The sequence below is a fragment of the Oryza glaberrima genome, chromosome 5, assembly GCF_000147395.1.
Source record: "Oryza glaberrima chromosome 5, OglaRS2, whole genome shotgun sequence".
NCBI classification, from domain to species: Eukaryota; Viridiplantae; Streptophyta; class Magnoliopsida; order Poales; family Poaceae; genus Oryza; species Oryza glaberrima.
Genome location: NC_068330.1, coordinates 25,845,684 through 25,865,509, shown reverse-complemented (window position 1 = coordinate 25,865,509; position 19,826 = coordinate 25,845,684). Strand labels below are relative to the sequence as shown.

Sequence of the window (19,826 nt, the reverse complement as noted above, 5' to 3'; positions counted from 1 at the left end):
GCATTGAAACTGAGTGTAAATGCTCTATAACTAAGTATAAGTAATTGTGTGTAATTACAATTTGGTCTACAACAACATGAATCTTGATGTAAGATCCTACGAACAAAAAATCGAAAGAGATGAGATAAAAAGTCTGGCGCAAGTGAAATACCAAACAAAAATAAGATCATGGAAGATCAGTGTTCAAAACATTGATATAATTGTCAGCATTTTTAGCAACAACAGTCAACAGTATGGCAATATTTCTTTTGCACTATACATCCATCAATGTATGATCCACATTCTGTATTACATCTGCTCTATACTGAACAGTTCGTCTGAAACAAATGCTTGTAAATTTTCAAAATAAAAAGGTAAACAAATGCTTGTAATGTTATGCGATATATACAACTTTCTATCGAATGCTATCACAACATCATCAGTACAGTTCTCAACTTCTCGTTGAACGCATCCTTGTTCCTCCTCCTGAAGCAAAGGAACCCTTGTGAAAATCATGTGTACTTGATGCAAAGTAGAGAGCTCTATATGCACAAGAAAGCTCGATCAGGAGCACTAGAATCCACAGAAGTCCTTGAGTTCATTATGCACGTCGTCGTTCCTCAGCTTGGACATGGCCGACTTCTCTATTTTCCTTATCCACTCCTTGGAGACATGGTAAATGCTCCCAATCTGCTCCAGGGACCTGCATTTCCCATCTTCCAGCCCGTGCCGCAGCTTCAGTACGTGCCCTTCTCTTGGGGGGAGCCTGTCCAGGACATGAAGCAGTCTCTCTCTCAACTGCATCCGGAACATAGCCTCATCTGGAGCTTCTAAAGATGTGTCCGGAGTCACTTCCTGCAATTAAACACCATTCAGATTGTATACGTCAAAATAAACCATCAACGGGTGATGGAAGAACTATTTGTCATTTTTTATCATCGGTCAATCACAGGGCTGAGAGGCTCACCACAAATTTTGCATTCTGTCCAACTCCGATCTCTGTGTAAAGCGACACAACTCGACGAGAGCATTTCCGTGCCAACCTAACATTGGCAACTGATACACCGATGAGGGCTGCGATTTCTGCATCTGGTGGGTTCCTCCCTGTGTTGTAGCGAATCGCCCTTCTCGCTTCCCTGACCTTACGAATTATACCCTCCATCCTTGCCTACACTTGCATTGCCAGTTCACATCATTAAGCAATGATTTTTCTCATGAAACAAAGTGAAGCATATCAAGATAGTTTCAGAGGCATACGGGCAGTTGGATTACTCCAGAGTTTTCAGCAAGAAGTGCTAACATTGCTTTCCTTATCCAGTACTTCACATAAGTTGAGAACTTGCATCCTTTTTGGCTGTCGAATTTCTCAGCACCATTAAGGACACCCATTTTCCCAGCCTGCAGTGTCATTCCAACAAATCAAATTGTAAAATGGAAGTTGTCAATGTAGTCTACCTTTTTCTCAATAAATATGTTATCTCTCAACCTGCAGTAGATCCTCAAAAGCTGTTCCCATTCCAGCGTATGTCTTTGCAATGTACTTGACTAGCCACTCGGTGGTTACCAGTAATCTCTCTCGGCAGCAGTAACCTTCTTGCAGCCTACTCCTCAACAATGCTTCATCAATTCCAGCTGCCTTGGCCCAGCTTGCATGGCTGACTTCACTCCCATCCTTCAACAAGTTTTCTCTTATTTTCTCAAGGTTTGCACACTCCTAGAGAACAGTAAGAATAAAACCATGAAGGATATGTTATGGTTAACAATAATTGACTGCTAAAAGGAATAAATATGCTGATGATGAAGAGTACCTTGATAGTAACCAGCAATGCTGATTGTTCTCGTACAATGCTCCTTCTTCGGCCTGGATAGTTTTTCCACTCAGCTATAAATTGACTACTACTGGACTTCTTTGATTTTCGTGAGGGTGTTTTCACGGAGACCCGAGAGCCCTTTTCTGATGCTTTCATTCTTTTCAGTTTCCTCTCTTGACTTTTCCCACTTCGAACAATTACCACATCATTTTGCTCCTCGAGAGGAATCTCTGGATCAAGCTTAATAATATCCCCAGGAAGTGAAAACTCTGATTCATATGTTTGTGTTAGAGTGGCCCTGGAGATAGACGCGTTGAATGATTTCAAAGCTCCCAGCCGTTCGATATGTACAAGGATATCTCTTTCCAGCCTTACCAAGTCTTTACCAGCCAAACTACTTTCTAAGACCTGAATGTTTTGCATTAATAAGTTATACTCCAAATTGCTGCTTGTGTAACTCTTATCCATCCAAGAAGAGATATCTTCTTCAACCCAGTCAATCTGCGGCTTTCTGTCAAGAGCATCATCAAGGATCTTTCTTTCTGCATCAGCCTGAAATTCATGTTGCAATCATTATCAACAGACAAAAATGAGTCGTACATGGATTACGGATTTAAGTGAGGACCTTGTTATTGGACTTGTTCTCGGTGATTTCAAGCACACCGGACGAAGATGCTGAAATCCTTGAGATATCCCCATTTTGGTATTTCCGACGTTTGAGCAAGAGGTGCAAGGCCAATGCTCTAAGTGACTCAGATGAGATTTTCCTTCGACTCACTGCATTAGAAGTTTGGAACTTTAGATTCCGCTGGCAAATTGCTCAAAGTACCAATGCATTTTTACATAAAAAATAAGTTATTTTTTCCGCCTGGGGAATACTATAGCAATGGGGGGAAAGAAAAGGAAGATGCAGAAGGTAACTCACATGGCGCGTGAGGATGCTTGGAGGGCATCCAGGACGAGGAGGAAGAGGAGGAGGAGGAGGACGACGACGACGAACAGCACGGGGCGCAGGGCCTACCACGCATCATCTGCAAACCCATGTCGCCCGGGCCTTCCGTTAGCTGGCCTGCAACAGCAATGGCAGCAGATGGGGGTGGTGATTGGTGAAGAAGGGTTGGGGACCCTATCCATCCAACTCAGAGTCTCAGACTCTTCTTTGGTTGGACATGGACAGGCAGAAAGATCTCTAGGGTTAAAGAAAACGAGTTGGGATCTTTTCTCGCGAGATATTTTCCTTTCCTTTTCCTCAAGAATAGTGAGTAAAAACTGTCTGTCACAGAGGAATTCCGCACGAGCAATCCTGTTTGCGATGGAGTTTCGGAAGTTAGATATTCCGATTTGCAGATGTTTGGATCTAAATCTATTTGAACTACAAACTTCATTATTGAGACAGCTTGGTTGCTGTGGTGTAGTGGTTATCACGTCAGTCTTACACACTGAAGGTCTCCAGTTCGATCCTGGGCAGCGACATATGTTTTGTTTTTTTGCTGCAAAATTGTCTAAACATCTTATGTGCTAATAACTTTCTTAAAAACAAAATTTTCCTTTTTGCAGACAATCTTATGTGCTAATAACTTTCTTTAAAGCAAAATTTTCCTTTTTGCTGCAAAATTGTCTCGGAACTTCTAACGTGCTGCAACCCCCTTAAACTGTCTCTGAACATGTAACAAAAACAGTGCTAGCAACAAACAGAATGCCAGATTTTATCTCTGAACATGTAATTGTTTTGTCTTTCATCGTCTTCTAATGGAAACGGTGCTGGCATCAAACAAAATCCCAAAATTTATCTCTGACCGTGTAATGGTTTTGTCTACCTGCCTGTCTGGTTGCGGCAAAATACAGTTCTGCACCCATGTGATTTCTTCGATATTATTTGACCTCTCTTTCATGTAGGAAATGCAGGTGTTCCCTCCAGAGAGATCATTGCCCCTGGAGGCTGAGGGGAGAAGGGCGAAACGGTTGCCCTGCCTGTGTTGTGCATTCTGACCGTCACGTCCCTGGCTAGAAGTAGAACAGAGCATAAAGATATGCCACAACAGATAAACACAACTCATTACTTCCTCCGTTTCACAATGTAAGTCATTCAAGCATTTCCCATATTTATATTGATGTTAATGAATCTAGATAGATATATATCTAGATTCATTAACATCAATACGAATGTGGAAAATACTAAAATGACTTACATTATCTAAGAGCAATCCATTGTATACAGGTCAGCCTGAGTTTGGCAGGAATTATATAGAACATCGTCGTGATCACTGATCGAGCATTACGGTGGTGAAAAAGCCCTCCAGGGTTTATAACACCGTTCTTGCATCAATGTTAACCTCAAAGTATAAGCCAATACAAAAGGGAACTACTTGCAGGAGTTTTTATGATGCACAGCTCCATCATGACGAGAGCAACGGCGTGCTAAGTTTGTAATAGCTCTTCAAAACACATTGTAGATAAGTTCTCCGCATGATCAGATCTGCAAATATCGTGATTCTGTCCTCAGCCTTGCTACCTGAACCACCATCTTTGGGCTGCAGAAATGGGTGTATTGAGGAATGGTGCATAGCGATGGATGTACGGGTTGACAATCCGGCCAATTTTCGCCCACGCGCTCTGGTGGTAGCTAGCGGTTACAGGAGCATGGTACATCTGCTTCAACACCTGCACAACAGGCAAGCATGCAAAGAACACCAATACGTACTGACATCAATATAAGTTACTTGAGAAATGGAAAGGGCGCCAGTATATTTGACACAACTGTTTTTTATTTTCAAAATGATAAAAAGTAATATTAAGACAAATGCGGTTATTAATTGAAATGTTAACTAGCTGTATACTTGTATGTGGAGTCGGCAGAAAAATATTGGGATTCTAGAACTGAAACAGTATGCATGCCCTGACGACTGGCCAGTACTCATGTGGTCATGTCCAACTAGAAAGTCGTGACTAAACAAAATTGACAATGGGCATTCTTGAATCTTTTGATAATATGTAACAAACCAGCATAAATCGCCCTTACATCATGTTGTAGCTATAAAGCAATGGGGCAAAATAATGATGATCAAATGATAACTTACCTGCCAGTACATGAATGTCTGAATTATGCTACGTTGCCACCTGCAAGGTACAAAGGTAACTCATATGAGTATACAATATGACTTTCCAGACAAAAGAAAATCCAAAATTGTCGGAGGGGGGGAAGGAACATACGAGAAAAGTGATATGATCAGAAGAAAACCCAAGGCAATCTCAGCATTTGAACTGAGGAGACTGAGTGTAGTGTTATTTGTCTCTACCCAAAGACAGGGTTCCTCCAAGTAACTCCTGAATGAGAGACCGGAAAGATGGAATTAATCACAGAGCAATGCACACTGGTTGTGCCCCAGATTGCAAAGGCGAAATTCAATGATAATGGAACGCACAATTACCTATAGAAGGATGAGCGAGCAAAATTACGCCTTAGGAATCTAGCAACATGATCAAGTGCCCAGCAGAACACAGGTAGTGCAGCAACTGTTACAAAAAGGATAACATAACATGTAAGAAGATGTGAAACGAGCAAAAGACAGGTCAGAACCACAAACTTGAAAGGGAAACCACGTATTACTTTTTAAGTGCAACTGAGACGTGAAGAGCATAAGAGAGAACATCAAATGGATAAAATCCTTGGTTCCAAGTACAGCTTGCAACCAACCCTGGACTGCAGGCATGTTCCATGCTCTTGGTTTCTTAGCACAGAAAAAAAGAACAGATCAGCAACGAAAAAAAAAAGAAATAAGATTAAAAATAGTGCTAGTTATTCGTGCTTCAAGTAGCAAGGAAATTACCCCATAAGTGCTGTATAGAGAGTATGCAGAGGAGAGTATTGTTCCCAGCAATGAAAGTTTGCAGGCTCTATCTGCAAGATGTTTTGGCAAAATTGGAAGCATCCCCAGACCAGCAACAACAAGTACCTGAAAATATATGAGGGTGTCATGGCCATGTAGGCTGTAGCTAATAATGATCATAAGATCAAGGTTACCAGGACCAATATATGAGATATCTATCAGAAACCATAATGTTTGATTTTTAAAAGCTCACTACTAAAGGTGCCAACTATTTTCAGGACAAATAATTACACATGCAAATGCTAATGAAAAGAGAGAATCTATTCTATACCACTAAGTTTGTCGAGTTCAACGATTTACCATCGACATTGTCGCTTTCTATAATATACCGACGACTTTATCAATTGTTCTACAACACGTCATTGGGCTGGGCCTTCTTTTCAAAAATACCCAAAATACCCTTATGAACATACAAGGTTAACAATTGATTTATCTCATTAGAAGTTTCAAGAAAATATGAAAACTTTTATGTGGCCTCCTTACACAACATGGAAATTTGTATACAAGTTTTTTACATGTCTATTTTTTAAAAAGAAAATATAATTTATTTGTTATATGCTTTGTAAATACTTTTTATTGTTGTTTTTATTATATATCATCTTTCATACACTACATAAGATATTTTTGTGCTATTATCTCTTGTATTAGTAAATTCTCTCTCATATACCAAAAAAAAACTGGAAACTTCCATGTTGTGTAAGGAGGCAAGTTTTAAGTTTTTTACATGTCTATTTTTTAAAAAGAAAATATAATTTATTTGTTATATGCTTTGTAAATACTTTTTATTGTTGTTTTTATTATATATCATCTTTCATACACTACATAAGATATTTTTGTGCTATTATCTCTTGTATTAGTAAACTCTCTCTCATATACCAAAAAAAAAAACTGGAAACTTCCATGTTGTGTAAGGAGGCCGCGTAAACTTCCATGTTGTGTAAAGAGGCCACATAAAAGTTTTCATTTTTCTTTGAAACTTCTAATGAGATAAATCAATTGTTAACCTTGTATGGCTCTAAGGGTACTTTGGGTATTTTTGGAAAGAAGATCTAGCCCAATGGCGTATCGTAGAACAATTGATAAAGTCGTCGGTATATTATAGAAAGAGACAATGTCGATGGCAAACTGTTGAACCCAAACAAACTCAGTGGTATAGAATAGATTCTCTCGAATGAAGAAGGTGAATTGTTTCTTACCCAAGCATTAATGGAGAAGTGTATGGTCCGTGCATCAAACCGTAAGGGATTTGTAGCACTGTCTGTTTGTGGCGGTGGGGGCGGTGGTGCAGCTGATCTGGAACTTGATCCTAAATATGAAAATGAGTCACATGATAAATAGATGTGACACGCGACAGAATAAAACGAGAGATGTACTATACTTAAACTGAAAGCAACTTACCTGAACTACGGGCCCTGACATTCTCACTGGATGAGGAGGACGAAGACCTTACTTCTGGTCCGCTTGGCTGGGTGGAACCAGTGGATGACATCGGCTCAACCACCAAATCACGATCCTATTAGGAAAGCAAAAGGAAATCAAACAGCTTTACCATCATCTTGATTTGCTCTTTACTTGTACATGGGTAACAGCATAGATTCTAAAATGACCGAATGCAAATAGCATGTTTTTGTTTTTGAGTTTCTAACTGTGATAAATGCCAAGAAAGCTGTGGTTTGATGCTTAACAAATGTAGCTTTCGTTTTAACATGGAGATAGATTGCTTCAACAAAAGAAACCAAGGGCAAGCTTGCCAAGCTACGTCGTCATGAAATGAAGCAAGATTAAAAAGTATTTGAAACCTCCCTTAGCCTTAGGAAGTTTGGTAAAGAGAGGTATGAACTAGTACTGAACAGTAGTTGTAGCATCGAGTTCATCATCAACTGAAAACAAAACCCTGGTTGAAACAAGCAATGCATCAAAGTGTAGATTGTGCTCACAGCTCAGCTACATGAAGCAAGCGGTTTAGCAGCAAGCATCACATCTGCGTTGGTACCATCTTAAAAGTCATCAACACACCATCATGTATTAGCAAGTGCAAGCTTGGGTATTAGCTACGGCTACCGCCATCACCACACAAATCGAAGGGGACGAAGCCCCGAACTAAAACCGTCCGTACAGAAAGCGTGCCAGATCCCCTACCCTAAGCAGTTGTTGATAGGGGGGAGAAGCGAAGCAAAGCAGTGGTGGTGGTGGAACTCACGATGTATCGCTGGTAGAACTTGCGCTTGTAGTGGTCGACGACGTCGGGGCGGGAGGCGAGGTGAGGGGGGACGAGGATGTTGGACCAGTACTCCGCCCAGCGCGCGTCGCCCTCGTAGTTGTACGCCGCCGCAGCAGCCCGCTTCAGCTCCTGCTCCGGCCCGTCGCCGCCGCTGGCGTCTCCCCCTCCCATCGCCTCTCCTCTTCGCCGCCGCACGAAGTCGTCGGCAACGGTGAGGGTGAGCAGAGTTGGGGAATTTCTCCGCTCCGATCGATGCGGCCGCTGCTTGCTTGCTTGCTTTCCCCGATGTCTGACAAGCGAGCTGCGGTCGTTGTCGGCTTTGGTGGGCCACGGAATATTCGATATCTCTCTCCGCGTTTGGGCCGTCGTCTTCGCCAACCAGGCCGAGCTAGTCAACACGCATGTTGGCCCAGTTACTATTTCTCAGCCAGACCGAAGTAGGCCGACACGCGCAGGTAGGCCGCGCACACTAACGTTCTCTTGGGCTGGACCGCAGGATCTTCAAGCCTACTTGTTTTCCTTTTCTCTTTTTTTTTACAGTTTTGGAAAATGGTCTACTTGTTTTCTTCGCCATTGCTGACATCATTTTATTTTTTTTAAAAAAAATAGAATACAATACAATCACGCACGCACATTTACTTTTATGAACACATACTCACGCTCTACTCCTGTGTCTTTGGAAGACCGTAAACATATCTTAAGATTCACAAAGTCGAAACATCTTTTTTTTCTGTCATTTTCCCTCGCGAAATCTCTTTTAGATAATCACACTGCGTCAAGCCACAGATGCACTCTGCAAGTAAGGTTAATCATAAAATATTTTCATCCTTAAATATGGCACTGCAATTTGTTAGGGAGAAATAGGAATGGTCATTTTACGCGATTGAAACAAGTACCGGATCATCCAAGCGATTACCACACGTGGACCGCATAGGTGCACACGTGTCAGTGACCCAGTCTTGATGATGAAGAAATCAGAAACCAACGTGCCAGCCACACATGCTCAAAAAATGTTTTTTAGGAAAAAAAATAAAAGGAAAATAAAAAAAACGTGCATGCTAGATTCTGCTCTATCTGTCGATGGCGCCGCTACCACCCAAAGGGAAAAGGGAAAATGTTGTTTATTTTGTCTTGACACTTTAGATAATTAATTGAGTTTTCCTTTATGGCTGCTTTAAATTGCAACACGCAGTCCCATTCACGTTTCGATCTCTCCTGCAAAAGCAAATTAAACGTGGCGACCACGATTGCTTTAGCAGGTTCAGTCACACGTTGTGCCCCCGAAAACAACACAACACAGTGTTTTGATCATGGCAGCACAGTGTCGACCCTTGTATTCAAGCGCGCCGCATGATGATCAGTAAAATACAGCTAGCGCAACGATCTGAAAGCAATCAATTTGTTTGTGATGTGCAACGTGCACGTTGCTGGACGATCCAATCGATGCCTTGGCAATAGGCCCTCTTGGAGTATCAACGAATCAAGAGCTGCTTATGGCCATAACCCCAAGAGCTGAGTGCACGAAAAACTTGTGTGCACAGAATATATTTACAGCTCACAAAAGTTTTTAATAGTTTCATGAGGAATCTGTATGAACTTAAATGTACTAGATAATTTCCCCATCACAACAGAAGAGCACAAGAGAACAGAGAGAGGCGGTTACACAAGGATAGAATACGAGTAGCTGTCACCAACAGAAACGAATAAAAGCACTCACTCAGCTCACAGAAGATGATATCACCAAGGAAAATGGTCCATGGAGTCGCCGGACAAACCACAGAGCAACACGTCGATTGGTGCCACCGCCGCTACGCGATCAAAAATTTGACCCCTTTGGTACAAAATCCATTCACCAGCTAAATCCGCCCCCACTGTAGCAGCAGCAGCTGTACATGGGGGGCTCGGCTCCGTCGATCTCAACACGTCGGCGACGTAGACCGAGACAAGGCAAAGCCAAAGCAACGCCCCCACTTTCCCCAAATGGACCAATATATTCTCATCAGTGGATGCATGCAGCTGGAACTTTTCAGAATTTTATAAGTTGCTGATCGACAGTCTCTGACTCGGACGTCGACCAACCGTCGTCTGCACGGAACGGTATGCGATTTGCGCACATGGAATGGATTCAGCCAACGCGGTGGTAGATGGATGCGGGCATTCTTTTCTGGAATACTGATGCGGGCATTCTTCTGCTCCAGTATTTCGAGCAGAAACTTGCGGTGCACAACTCTTCTGCTCCCTGCAGAAAGAATGGTTCAGAGGAAAACTTGGATGCCAAGGAAGTAAAGTTTGCCTTTTCTAGCTGCCCAAGGAGTATTTGGTTTATTGAAATCTTAATCCGTGACAGTTAAAACATCACTATTCAAAGTTCTCTTCAGTAAAGAAGATACGCTGGGAGGAATAAAGGTGCAATAGATTAAGAACAAATACCTCAGAAATACGACAATCTGTACAGGAAGCACAAATGCCCGTATTAACTATTTTCCCAGGTGAATATGTGTAGGAGTATTACGTTGTAATGGTGATGTCATTTTCCTGACTGTGGAAGGTGGAAGCACGAGTAGTATTCAGATTTCTTTCTTTCAGACGAAGCCACCATTCGCCCCCAACTCCGCACCTATAAAACCCCCTCCCCACAAACTCTACCTCAAATCAACACCAACTTCTCCTCCCCCCCCCCCCCCCCCCCCCCCAATCCTCACCCTCTCATTCAACACCACCCCACCGTTTCATACCATTTCAACACCAACTCTCCTTCTCTCCCCCCGCGCCCCCCCCCCCCCCCCCCCCCCCCCAAAAAAAAAAAAAAAAAACACTCCTCACCCTCCCCATTCAACACTACTGTTTCATACCATTACCAACAACAAAGAGGAAGAGAAGTTCATCAAAAGAAGAACAAGAGAGGAGCCAGAGCTTGCTCACCATGGCGTCCTACGACAAGGCCATCGAGTCATACAAGAAGGCCATCACAACCGCTGCATCCGTTGCAGCGTCTGTGATGCTGGTCCGCAGCGTCGTGAACGAGCTGGTTCCATACGAGGTGCGTGATGTGCTGTTTTCCAGCCTCGGCTACCTGCGTTCACAAATTTCATCTCAGCACACAATCATCATCGAGGAGACTGAGGGCTGGTCCCACAACCACGTCTACAACGCGGTGCGGGCTTACCTTGCAACACGCATCAACACCAACGTGCAGCGCCTGCGAGTCAGCAGCATGGATGAATCTTCTGAGAAGATGGTTGTCACCATGGAGGAAGGTGAAGAGCTGGTTGATATGCATGAGGGAACAGAATTCAAATGGTGCTTAATCTCACGTAGCATCTCAGCCGACCCCAACAATGGCAATGGCAGCGGCCAACGTGAGGTCCGCTCCTATGAGCTGAGCTTCCACAGGAAGCACAAGGAGAAAGCCCTGAAATCATACCTCCCATTCATCATTGCTACAGCCAAGGCCATAAAAGACCAGGAAAGAATTCTCCAGATATACATGAATGAATACTCAGACTCATGGTCTCCAATTGATCTCCACCACCCATCCACATTCGACACGCTTGCCATGGACCAGAAGCTGAAACAGTCAATTATTGACGACCTTGATAGGTTCATCAAGAGAAAAGATTACTACAAGAGGATTGGCAAGGCATGGAAGAGGGGTTACCTGCTGTATGGTCCACCAGGGACTGGCAAGTCCAGCTTGATCGCAGCCATGGCGAATCATCTCAAGTTTGACATATATGATCTTGAGCTGACTGAGGTCCATTCCAACTCGGAGCTCAGAAGGCTTCTAGTCGGGATGACCAACCGGTCCATTCTTGTTGTTGAGGACATTGACTGTAGCATCGAACTGAAACAACGGGAGGCAGGGGAGGAACGTACCAAGTCCAACTCTACAGAAGAAGACAAGGGAGAAGACAAAGTGAGTACCTTTAAAATCAGAATGCATAATAACATTCATATTTATAAACCTTTCCTCTCCTTGATTTCACGATTATTCTCACCTATGCTGACGAGAATTTGATTGCCGTCCACACAGGTAACATTATCCGGCTTGCTCAATTTTGTTGATGGGCTGTGGTCAACAAGTGGAGAGGAAAGGATCATCATCTTCACGACCAATTACAAGGAGCGTCTTGATCAAGCACTTCTGCGGCCTGGCAGGATGGACATGCACATTCACATGGGGTACTGCACCCCAGAGGCTTTCCGGATTCTTGCCAGCAACTACCACTCGATCGACTATCATGTCACATATCCAGAGATCGAGGAGCTGATCAAGGAGGTGATGGTGACGCCCGCGGAGGTCGCTGAGGCTCTCATGAGAAATGATGATACTGATGTTGCGCTCCTTGGTCTACTGGAGCTCCTAAAGTCAAAGATAAAAGATGCCAGTGAGACCAAGGCTGAAAGCAAGGATGCAAATAAGCAGACGGAGGAGAATAAAGATGACAAAGCGATGGAGAACAAAAATGACTCCTCAACTGATGAATGCACTTAGGATTGTGGAGTACAACAATGACAACAAGAATGTGTATATGCTAGATAGGTCCAACAGAAGATCCATTTCAAAACATGTGATCGTTTTTTGACTACTAATTACAATGTGTATTTGGAGATAGGAGGTGCACTTGTATTTAATGAAGTGTGCTTCCTAAGAAATTTAAAGTATTGTCTCGACAAGTCATACATATGCAACATCAGATTTTGTATGTGTACGAAACATTGTCCAGGCAAGCTAATTCAGAAAACAGGGTGAAATACATCTGACTATTCAAAAGGAACAATTCCCCATTGATTTCTTAGATTTCACATTAACCCACACCCAGACAAAAACCACCAAGGCACACACGAAACCTTCATCTAAAACATATGGAATTCAGATCTGGTGAAAACAGGAAAAGAAAAATGTTACTAGATGTGGACAACTCTGATCTCTCAAGTGCTATATTTGGAACAAACAGAAGAACTCTTAACTCTTAAGTGTTAGATTTGGAACAAATAGATGAAATAGACTAGCATGAGAACTTACACAGAATAATCACTTTCACAGATCCTCGAACTGGCGTTCACCATTGGGCTCCCCGAATGTATAGATTAACTAACCGTTGTCATTACCGAAGCAAAAGTTGTTAGAGAAGAAACTCACCAGTATTCCTATTACGGTATTACCTGAACTCCGCCACCGCCGAGTCTCCACCCGCCACCATCGCCTCCACCCGCATCAGGTTGTGGGATTGGGGGAAGAAGAGGACAGTGGCTGTGCAGTGCATTTGGACGGTGTTGGGCCATAAATGAAAGGAATAAGTTCACCGGAGGTCCCTCAACTTAACAGCGAGATTTTTTGAGGTCCCTTAACCACAAAACCAGAAATGTCTTCCCCTAAACTTACTCAAACCGTTCACCGGAGGTCCCTCGGCAGTATTTTTGCCCGGTTTTGCTAACGTGGCATCCTAGTCAGCAAAAAAAAAATTTAAAAAGGTACGTGGGGCCCACATGTCAGCTGCACATATTTTTTCTTCTCTTTTCTTCTTCTCTTCTCTTTTCTCTTCTCTCCTCTCTCTTCTCCTTCAGGCTGGCGGCGGGCGCAGCCACGATGGCCGAGCGCGGCAGCAGAGCGGTGGCGGGCTGTGGGCGGAGCAGACGGCGGGCGAGCCCGGCGGCGGAGCGGAGGCAGCGGAGCGCGGCGGCGGAGCAGAGGCTACGGGCGGAGCAGCCACGCGCCGTGGCCGCCGTCGTCGTCGGCTCTCCACCGTCGTCGTCGCCGTGGGCGAGGCTACACGGCGCGGCCGTTCGGCGGCATCAGCCAGGCGTCACAGTGCCCGTGCATAGGTGGCTCGAAGTGCCGGCTGACGATGCACCCCAGTCGCTCACGCTCCTCCTGTGCCGCGGCAGCGGCAGTGGTGGCGGCGGCAGCGTCGCCGGCCTGATCCCATGGTCCTCCCGGACGCCCAGCTCGCGCAGCTGCAGCAGGAGCATGTCCACGCTCGGCGTGCCATCAGCGTCGTGGACGGTGGTCGGCGCGGGCGCGGTGACCCTCGTTGTCTTCGCCGACGTCGCGGTAGCACTTGACGTCGTAGCTCATACGCATATACGCTGGGTACAGACGGCCGCATGTACATGCGTCTTCGTACGAGCATATATATGCATGCATGGAGACGACCAGCTATAGCCTAGCTAGCTTCTTGTTGGTTTGCCGCCCGATAACATGCAGACGTATATATTAGCCAAGCATGTGTAAATGGCTGAGCACACTCACATGTATATATGCCATTACGTGCAGCGGAGGAGCGCGGATGCGGGGGGTGCAGCGGAAGGCGAGCGCGGCGGAGGAGCAGCGGCGGGCAAGCACAGCAGTGGGCAAAGCAGCGGAGGGCGAGCTAGGCGAAGCGGAAGACAGTGGATGGGACGAGGAGCTCCCCCGTGCTCGGCCGCCACCACCGCCGTGCCCCCGCGGGTGGCCGACGATGCTAGGAGAGGCACCACCGGCGGGAGAAGGGGAAGAGGCAGAGGAAGCGATTGTTTCTTGGTTGCCGGCCGCCTCCCCCTCCCTCCCAAACTCGCTGGCCGCCGCGCTCGCTCGCCGCCGCTCCGCCGCCGCGCTCGCGCTCCGTTACTCTGTCCGCGGCCTGCTCGCGCTCCACTGCTCGGCCCGCCGCCGCGCTCGCGCCTTCCGCTGCTCCGTTGCCGCGCTCACCCTCCGCTGCGCCACCCGCATCCGTGCTCGCCGCTCCGCCCGCTGCCTCCGCTCCGCCGCCGCGCTCCGCTGCCTCCGCTCCGCCGCCGGACGGCCGCGCCGCGTAGCCTCACCCACGGCGACGACGACGGTGGAGAGCCGCCGACGACGGCGGCCACGGCGCGCGGCTGCTCTGCCCGCAGCCTGAAGGAGAAGAGAAGAGAGAGAAAAGAAAAGAGGAGAAAAAAGATGTGAAGCTGATATGTGGGCCCCACGTGTTTTTTTAATTTTTTTTGTTGACTAGGATGCCACGTCAGCAAAACCGGGCAAAAATACTGCCGAGGGACCTCCGGTGAACGGTTTGAGTGAGTTTAAGGGTACACATTTCTGGTTTTGTGGTTAAGGGACCTCAAAAAATCTCGCTGTTAAGTTGAGGGACCTCTGGTGAACTTATTCCTAAATGAAATATCAGCAGCAATGGGCTTCGGCCTGTAAAGGTTTCACGCCGGGCCTCTTCTGCCCAATGGGCCGTGGTCTATCAGCACAAGTCGTTGGTATCTCCAAGTTCGAATACAGGTTCTGTTTCTACACGTGACCACAATACGGCACGTCTACAAACTTGACCCTTGGGATCCAGATCTTCCTTCTGCAGCCCAAATACACTAATTTTTTCGTGTCCAGGAAGAAAAACAAATACTCCGTGTAGAAGAAATACGTGACAGATCGGCACACAAACCCATAAACGGTGCCCTAGATACAAGTAAACTTCACGCCCCTCCGATCAGCCGCGGTCCCGCCTAGCTGCGTCGCCTAGCGCCCACGACCACGAAGAAGAAGAGCTCCTCCCCCACTGTGGTCGGTCGGTCCATCCACGGCACAGTCAGCCATGTCGTGGTCCGGCGACTACGAGAAGTACATGGCGACGGCGGCGGCCGTGGCCGGGACGGCCATGGTGGTGCGCGGCGTGGTGAGCGAGCTGGTCCCCGACGAGCTGCGCGAGATGCTCCGGTCGGCGGCGCGGGGCATCCGGGCGCGCGTCTCGTCGACCCACACCGTGGTCATCGACGAGACGGAGGGGCTCTCCACCAACCAGATCTACGACGCCGCCCGCACCTACCTCGCCGCGCGGATCAACACCGACATGCAGCGCCTCCGCGCCAGCCGCGTCGACGACGCCCAGGGCATCATGATCACCATGGACCAGGGCGAGGAAATGCTCGACGTCCACGACGGCGTCGAGTACACCTGGCGCCTCGTCTCCCGCGAAACCGCCGCCGCCGCCACCGCCCACGCCGCCCCCTACGGCATCGGCGGCGGCGGCGCCGCCAACAGGAGGGGCCGCAGCCGCTTCGAGGTCAAGTCCTTCGAGGTGAGCTTCCACAAGAAGCACAAGGAGAAGGCGCTCAGGTCGTACCTCCCCTTCGTCATCGACACGGCCAAGGCCATGAACGACAAGCACAGGAACCTCAAGATGCACATGATCGAGTACGACGCCTGGACCGCTGTCGACCTGCGCCACCCCTCCACCTTCGACACGCTCGCCATGGATCACAGCCTCAAGCACTCCGTCATGTACGATCTTGAGAGGTTCGTCAAGAGGAAAGACTACTACAGGAGGATTGGCAGGGCGTGGAAGAGGGGTTACCTGCTCTACGGCCCACCTGGCACCGGCAAGTCCAGCCTCATCGCCGCCATGGCCAACTACCTCAAGTTTGACATCTACGATCTTGAGCTCACCGAGGTCAAGTCCAACTCTGACCTCCGGAGGCTGCTCGTCGGGATGAGCAACCGGTCCATCCTCGTCGTTGAAGACATTGACTGCACCATCGACCTGCAGCAACGGGACGAAGGAGAGATCAAGCGTGCCAAGCCCACCTATTCAGGAGAAGAAAACGAAGACAAGGTTAGTTACTTGGTTATAACCAATCATTGTCTCATGAATATATAGTATGATAGACAATGCCAATCCCAGCCACTTCTTGATTTGATAACTAACTTAATCCTTACCAATGATGCTGCCACTTTGGGTATTTTTGTTCTAACAGGTGACACTATCTGGACTGCTCAACTTTGTCGACGGTCTGTGGTCAACCAGCGGCGAGGAGAGGATCATCGTCTTCACAACAAACTACAGAGAGCGGCTTGACCCAGCATTGCTGCGCCCTGGCAGGATGGACATGCACATCCACATGGGGTATTGCACTCGAGAGGCTTTCCGAGTTCTGGCTAGCAACTACCACAATGTCGAAAACCATGCCATGTACCCAGAAATCGAGCAGCTGATAGAGGAGGTGCTGACAACGCCTGCGGAGGTTGCAGAGGTCCTAATGAGGAATGATGATGTCGATGTCGCGCTTCAGGTTCTTGCTGAGTTTCTGAAGGCGAAGAGGAATGAAGCCGGAGAGACCAAGGCTGAAAACAAGAATGGAAATCAGAAGATAAATAAATATGAGCAGTCAATGGTGTAAAATTCATCATAACCCAATTGATCAGGGAAGATAGGATTATAGAAACTAATCGTGATCAAGCACTTCCTCATGTAAATGAGGCCTATAAAAACATTGCGAAAATTGTTACAGTTTTGACCATGAATGACAACCAGAGAGCATTTTTTTTAGATGTAATATGCGCAACGATATGTTATTTATTACATATTCAATTTATAGTTCCTATCACTGCAATGAGAAATGTTTATCATAGCTCAGGAAGACAGGAAACAGCTGATTGCTATATATGTGGAGAAGGTGTCACCAATCACCTTCTAAAAGGACTCGCTGACCTTAAATTTCTTAAGATTAGGAGAAGTCAAGTGACATTTATATTATGTACTTTTTTTCAGTAAAAGACAACTTCTGTTTTTCTCAGGTAACCTTTGAAGTTTGACTACAGGTCCACAATCACCCTTATAACACCTTAGTGGGGATTAAGTCAAGCGACAGGACTACTATTTTTCCAAAAGGAAAGGTGAAACCAAAGTGTTTCTACAGATCGCATGCATACACAGCGAAAACTGATGTAGTATTAATAAAACACAGAACAGACAGGTACACTAAATGGCTCCACAAAGCAGTTATTACTTCTAGAAATCGCTGGTATCATTCAAAAATGTTCTGATCCATAATTGTTAGCACTCCTTATCATACTTAGAAGGTTAAACCAAAGGTTCAATTGATGTACTCTGTACCTTGAAGGACTTGTTAAACACAAAAGCATCCAGCATACAGTTCACCTTATCTTTCTTGTAGACCGTAATTCCTGCTGTCAAATTAGACACATCGGCAACTTGTACATTGGGCATGTAAAGTCCTCTGAACTTCTGCAGCAACCAAAACATATTGACATATAAAGTCCTCTGAACTTCTGCAGTAACCAAAATCCTGATGACAATGCTTCAACTATGTAACTCTAAACTTGAATGCCAATGCAAATTGAGTAACTTGTAATATGTATAAGAAGATTGAAAACAAAACTTGTACTATACAGAAAATAAGCCCCGCTACAATACAACATTTGGTCCTTTCTACACATGCATCCCATGTGAATTTAAACATGCAGGTTTGTCCTGTGAAGAAGAGTCCAATGAAAGTACATAGTAGAAAAAGGTGATTGTGCTAGTTGAGTGACATGATGGTGGAGCAGTTTTTTTGACTAAATGATGGTGGAGCAGTAAGAATGCACAATGGCATGATGCCCTTTTTTGCGCTAGTTGATGGTTGTAGGTTTCTCAGCGCATTAGCGGATTTCATCAGCATGATTGGCCACATATACTTGCTAACGAATGCTAAATAAATAGCAGGGACATGACATGAAAGGGTACGAAAACATTTCGATGATACATAATTAATACAGCCATGTTAAAAACATATAAGAACAGCTGCAGTTACAGCTAACTCTTAATTTCTGCAACATCATTAATCCTTTTAGGTTTCGATTCTACTATGATGTCAACAGTGATTTGAATATGTCAACAGTACTACTCAGAAGCTACCATATTACAATTAATTACAAGAGATAAATTGACGAGGCATGAAGGATTCATTCATAAGATTGCACAGAACCTGACACGTTTCTATAGAATTTAACTAGTTTTATCTCCGCTATCCAGTGAAGTAATAGTATTAGCAAATCAATCACTATTCAGAAGATCAATTGATAAAACATCAAGTTAATCCCCCTCCCCATTGCCGGCACTATAGCCGAACCCTGAAAATCCCCAAATGGCCAAATCCGACATTGCCACTGCCGCACAGCACAAGTACGCAGGGATCAAGTCAAGAGCGCCATAGATCCCCAATCAAAACAAGCATCTCTTGAAACTAGAAGAGGCCGACTACCCGGACCCGGGAGGGAAGGAGATTACCTGACCACAGCCCGACGAAGCAGCGAGAATGGGTGTCTGTGAGAGAGAGGCCGCCTTGAGAACGCTAGCCACTCGTCGGCCGAGGAGACACAAGACCTCGACGAGTGCAGTAAGTGGCCTTCGAGGCGGTGGTGGGCGGCGCCCGCCGGCGAGCAGCCGGCGGCGCCGTGGCTGCGGTGCTCAGTACCGGTGCGTCGTGGGCTTTCCCTTCTGTTCAGTATACATCTGATGGGCCTTACAATATGATGGGCCGAATGGATCGCTATATTCCAATTTGGCCCATCTGGATGTCCAAACTGTGATGGGCTGTCATGCGTGTAGTTTAACTGGGCCGCCTGGCATTGAGCGCAAGGCCCAACAAGAGGATAGAAACCGGAAGGAATAAGTTCACTTTGGATCCCTCTATTTGTCGCCCAGTCCGATTTTCGTCCTTGACTGCAAAACCGGGTACGACCCGACCCCCAACTTCCGAAAACTGGGCAAACGAGGTCCCTCGGCGGTTTTGAAGGCGGTTTTGGCTGACGTGGCGTCTACGTGGCTTATCCGTCCCACGTGGCATTGATGTGGCGCTGACGTGGCAATTATATATCGGAAAAATAATAAAAATCATGGGCCCACATGTCAGCCACAGGGAAAAAAATTTAAAAATGGTGGGTCCCACATGTCAGCTTTAAAAAATATGGTGGGGCCCACGTGGGCCCCATATGTCATTCTTAAATGACCGAATCCAATCCTCTTCTTCCTCCTCTCTCCGGCTCTCCCCAATCCCCATCTCTCTGCTACCTCCTCTCGCCGGGCGGCATCCAGCACAGCGGGCGGTGGCAGGATTGAAACAGCAGCACCAGAACTGCTTCACTGGGTTATGTTGCGATCACCTAATAACCAAACTGAAATCACA

At 46.2% G+C, this 19,826-nt stretch overlaps 4 protein-coding genes, 3 long non-coding RNA genes and 1 other non-coding gene across 10 annotated transcripts; 3 read left to right on the top strand and 5 right to left on the bottom strand.

Annotated features, from left to right (window-relative positions):
* Window positions 1–209: 209 nt before the first annotated feature.
* Window positions 210–3,022, bottom strand: LOC127775186 (RNA polymerase sigma factor sigC). Its single transcript, XM_052301506.1, has 7 exons — window positions 2,716–3,022; window positions 2,416–2,567; window positions 1,788–2,342; window positions 1,466–1,693; window positions 1,237–1,377; window positions 947–1,147; window positions 210–834 (listed from the first exon to the last, which is right to left on the bottom strand). The coding sequence occupies exons 1-7, from the start codon at window positions 2,831–2,833 to the stop codon at window positions 553–555; spliced, it is 1,677 nt and encodes a 558-aa protein (XP_052157466.1). The 5' UTR covers window positions 2,834–3,022; the 3' UTR covers window positions 210–552.
* A 168-nt stretch (window positions 3,023–3,190) lies between these two features.
* On the top strand, window positions 3,191–3,263 carry TRNAV-UAC (transfer RNA valine (anticodon UAC)). Its single transcript has one exon. It is a non-coding gene; the product is annotated as a tRNA-Val (tRNA).
* Window positions 3,264–3,998: 735 nt separating this feature from the next.
* LOC127773048 (uncharacterized) lies at window positions 3,999–8,185 on the bottom strand. The gene is made up of 9 exons (XM_052299060.1): window positions 7,878–8,185; window positions 7,076–7,190; window positions 6,874–6,983; window positions 5,618–5,743; window positions 5,398–5,518; window positions 5,219–5,303; window positions 5,001–5,114; window positions 4,868–4,907; window positions 3,999–4,451 (listed from the first exon to the last, which is right to left on the bottom strand). Exons 1-9 carry the CDS (start codon window positions 8,067–8,069, stop codon window positions 4,299–4,301), a joined length of 1,056 nt encoding a protein of 351 aa, XP_052155020.1. The 5' UTR covers window positions 8,070–8,185; the 3' UTR covers window positions 3,999–4,298.
* A 1,214-nt stretch (window positions 8,186–9,399) lies between these two features.
* On the bottom strand, window positions 9,400–12,038 carry LOC127773049 (uncharacterized). Of its 2 annotated transcripts, none has more exons than XR_008017494.1 (6): window positions 11,897–12,038; window positions 11,557–11,785; window positions 11,323–11,466; window positions 11,065–11,163; window positions 10,821–10,971; window positions 9,400–10,137 (listed from the first exon to the last, which is right to left on the bottom strand). It is a non-coding gene; the product is annotated as an uncharacterized LOC127773049 (long non-coding RNA). The 2 variants fall into 2 exon arrangements; XR_008017495.1 differs by having other exon boundaries at window positions 11,323–11,448.
* LOC127773046 (AAA-ATPase At3g50940-like) lies at window positions 10,678–12,643 on the top strand. Its single transcript, XM_052299058.1, has 2 exons — window positions 10,678–11,814; window positions 11,932–12,643. The coding sequence occupies exons 1-2, from the start codon at window positions 10,822–10,824 to the stop codon at window positions 12,391–12,393; spliced, it is 1,455 nt and encodes a 484-aa protein (XP_052155018.1). The 5' UTR covers window positions 10,678–10,821; the 3' UTR covers window positions 12,394–12,643.
* LOC127773051 (uncharacterized) lies at window positions 12,119–16,714 on the bottom strand. 2 transcript variants are annotated; one of them, XR_008017497.1, is made up of 4 exons: window positions 16,576–16,714; window positions 16,214–16,443; window positions 12,925–13,152; window positions 12,119–12,261 (listed from the first exon to the last, which is right to left on the bottom strand). It is a non-coding gene; the product is annotated as an uncharacterized LOC127773051 (long non-coding RNA). The 2 variants fall into 2 exon arrangements; XR_008017498.1 differs by lacking the exon at window positions 12,925–13,152 and having other exon boundaries at window positions 12,128–12,261.
* LOC127773047 (AAA-ATPase At3g50940-like) lies at window positions 15,369–17,589 on the top strand. Its single transcript, XM_052299059.1, has 2 exons — window positions 15,369–16,471; window positions 16,614–17,589. The coding sequence occupies exons 1-2, from the start codon at window positions 15,455–15,457 to the stop codon at window positions 17,034–17,036; spliced, it is 1,440 nt and encodes a 479-aa protein (XP_052155019.1). The 5' UTR covers window positions 15,369–15,454; the 3' UTR covers window positions 17,037–17,589.
* LOC127773050 (uncharacterized) lies at window positions 16,841–19,116 on the bottom strand. The gene is made up of 3 exons (XR_008017496.1): window positions 18,929–19,116; window positions 17,753–17,884; window positions 16,841–16,980 (listed from the first exon to the last, which is right to left on the bottom strand). It is a non-coding gene; the product is annotated as an uncharacterized LOC127773050 (long non-coding RNA).
* Between the last annotated feature and the right edge of the window lie 710 nt (window positions 19,117–19,826).

Excerpts from the sequence above, each read along its gene's own strand:
- LOC127775186 (XM_052301506.1), bottom strand. The coding sequence starts at position 2,833 with ATGGGTTTGCAGATGATGCGTGGTAGGCCCTGCGCCCCGTGCTGTTCG. Across the intron at positions 1,378-1,465 it reads CTTTTGAGGATCTACTGCAG|GCTGGGAAAATGGGTGTCCT; the intron begins GTTGAGAGATAA and ends ATGACACTGCAG. Across the intron at positions 835-946 it reads GACAGAATGCAAAATTTGTG|GAAGTGACTCCGGACACATC; the intron begins GTGAGCCTCTCA and ends GTTTAATTGCAG.
- LOC127773048 (XM_052299060.1), bottom strand. The coding sequence starts at position 8,069 with ATGGGAGGGGGAGACGCCAGCGGCGGCGACGGGCCGGAGCAGGAGCTG. Across the intron at positions 5,304-5,397 it reads GTCTCAGTTGCACTTAAAAA|TTGCTGCACTACCTGTGTTC; the intron begins GTAATACGTGGT and ends TTTTTGTAACAG. Across the intron at positions 5,115-5,218 it reads GCTCGCTCATCCTTCTATAG|GAGTTACTTGGAGGAACCCT; the intron begins GTAATTGTGCGT and ends TCTCTCATTCAG.
- LOC127773046 (XM_052299058.1), top strand. The coding sequence starts at position 10,822 with ATGGCGTCCTACGACAAGGCCATCGAGTCATACAAGAAGGCCATCACA. Across the intron at positions 11,815-11,931 it reads AAGACAAGGGAGAAGACAAA|GTAACATTATCCGGCTTGCT; the intron begins GTGAGTACCTTT and ends CCGTCCACACAG.
- LOC127773047 (XM_052299059.1), top strand. The coding sequence starts at position 15,455 with ATGTCGTGGTCCGGCGACTACGAGAAGTACATGGCGACGGCGGCGGCC. Across the intron at positions 16,472-16,613 it reads GAGAAGAAAACGAAGACAAG|GTGACACTATCTGGACTGCT; the intron begins GTTAGTTACTTG and ends TTGTTCTAACAG.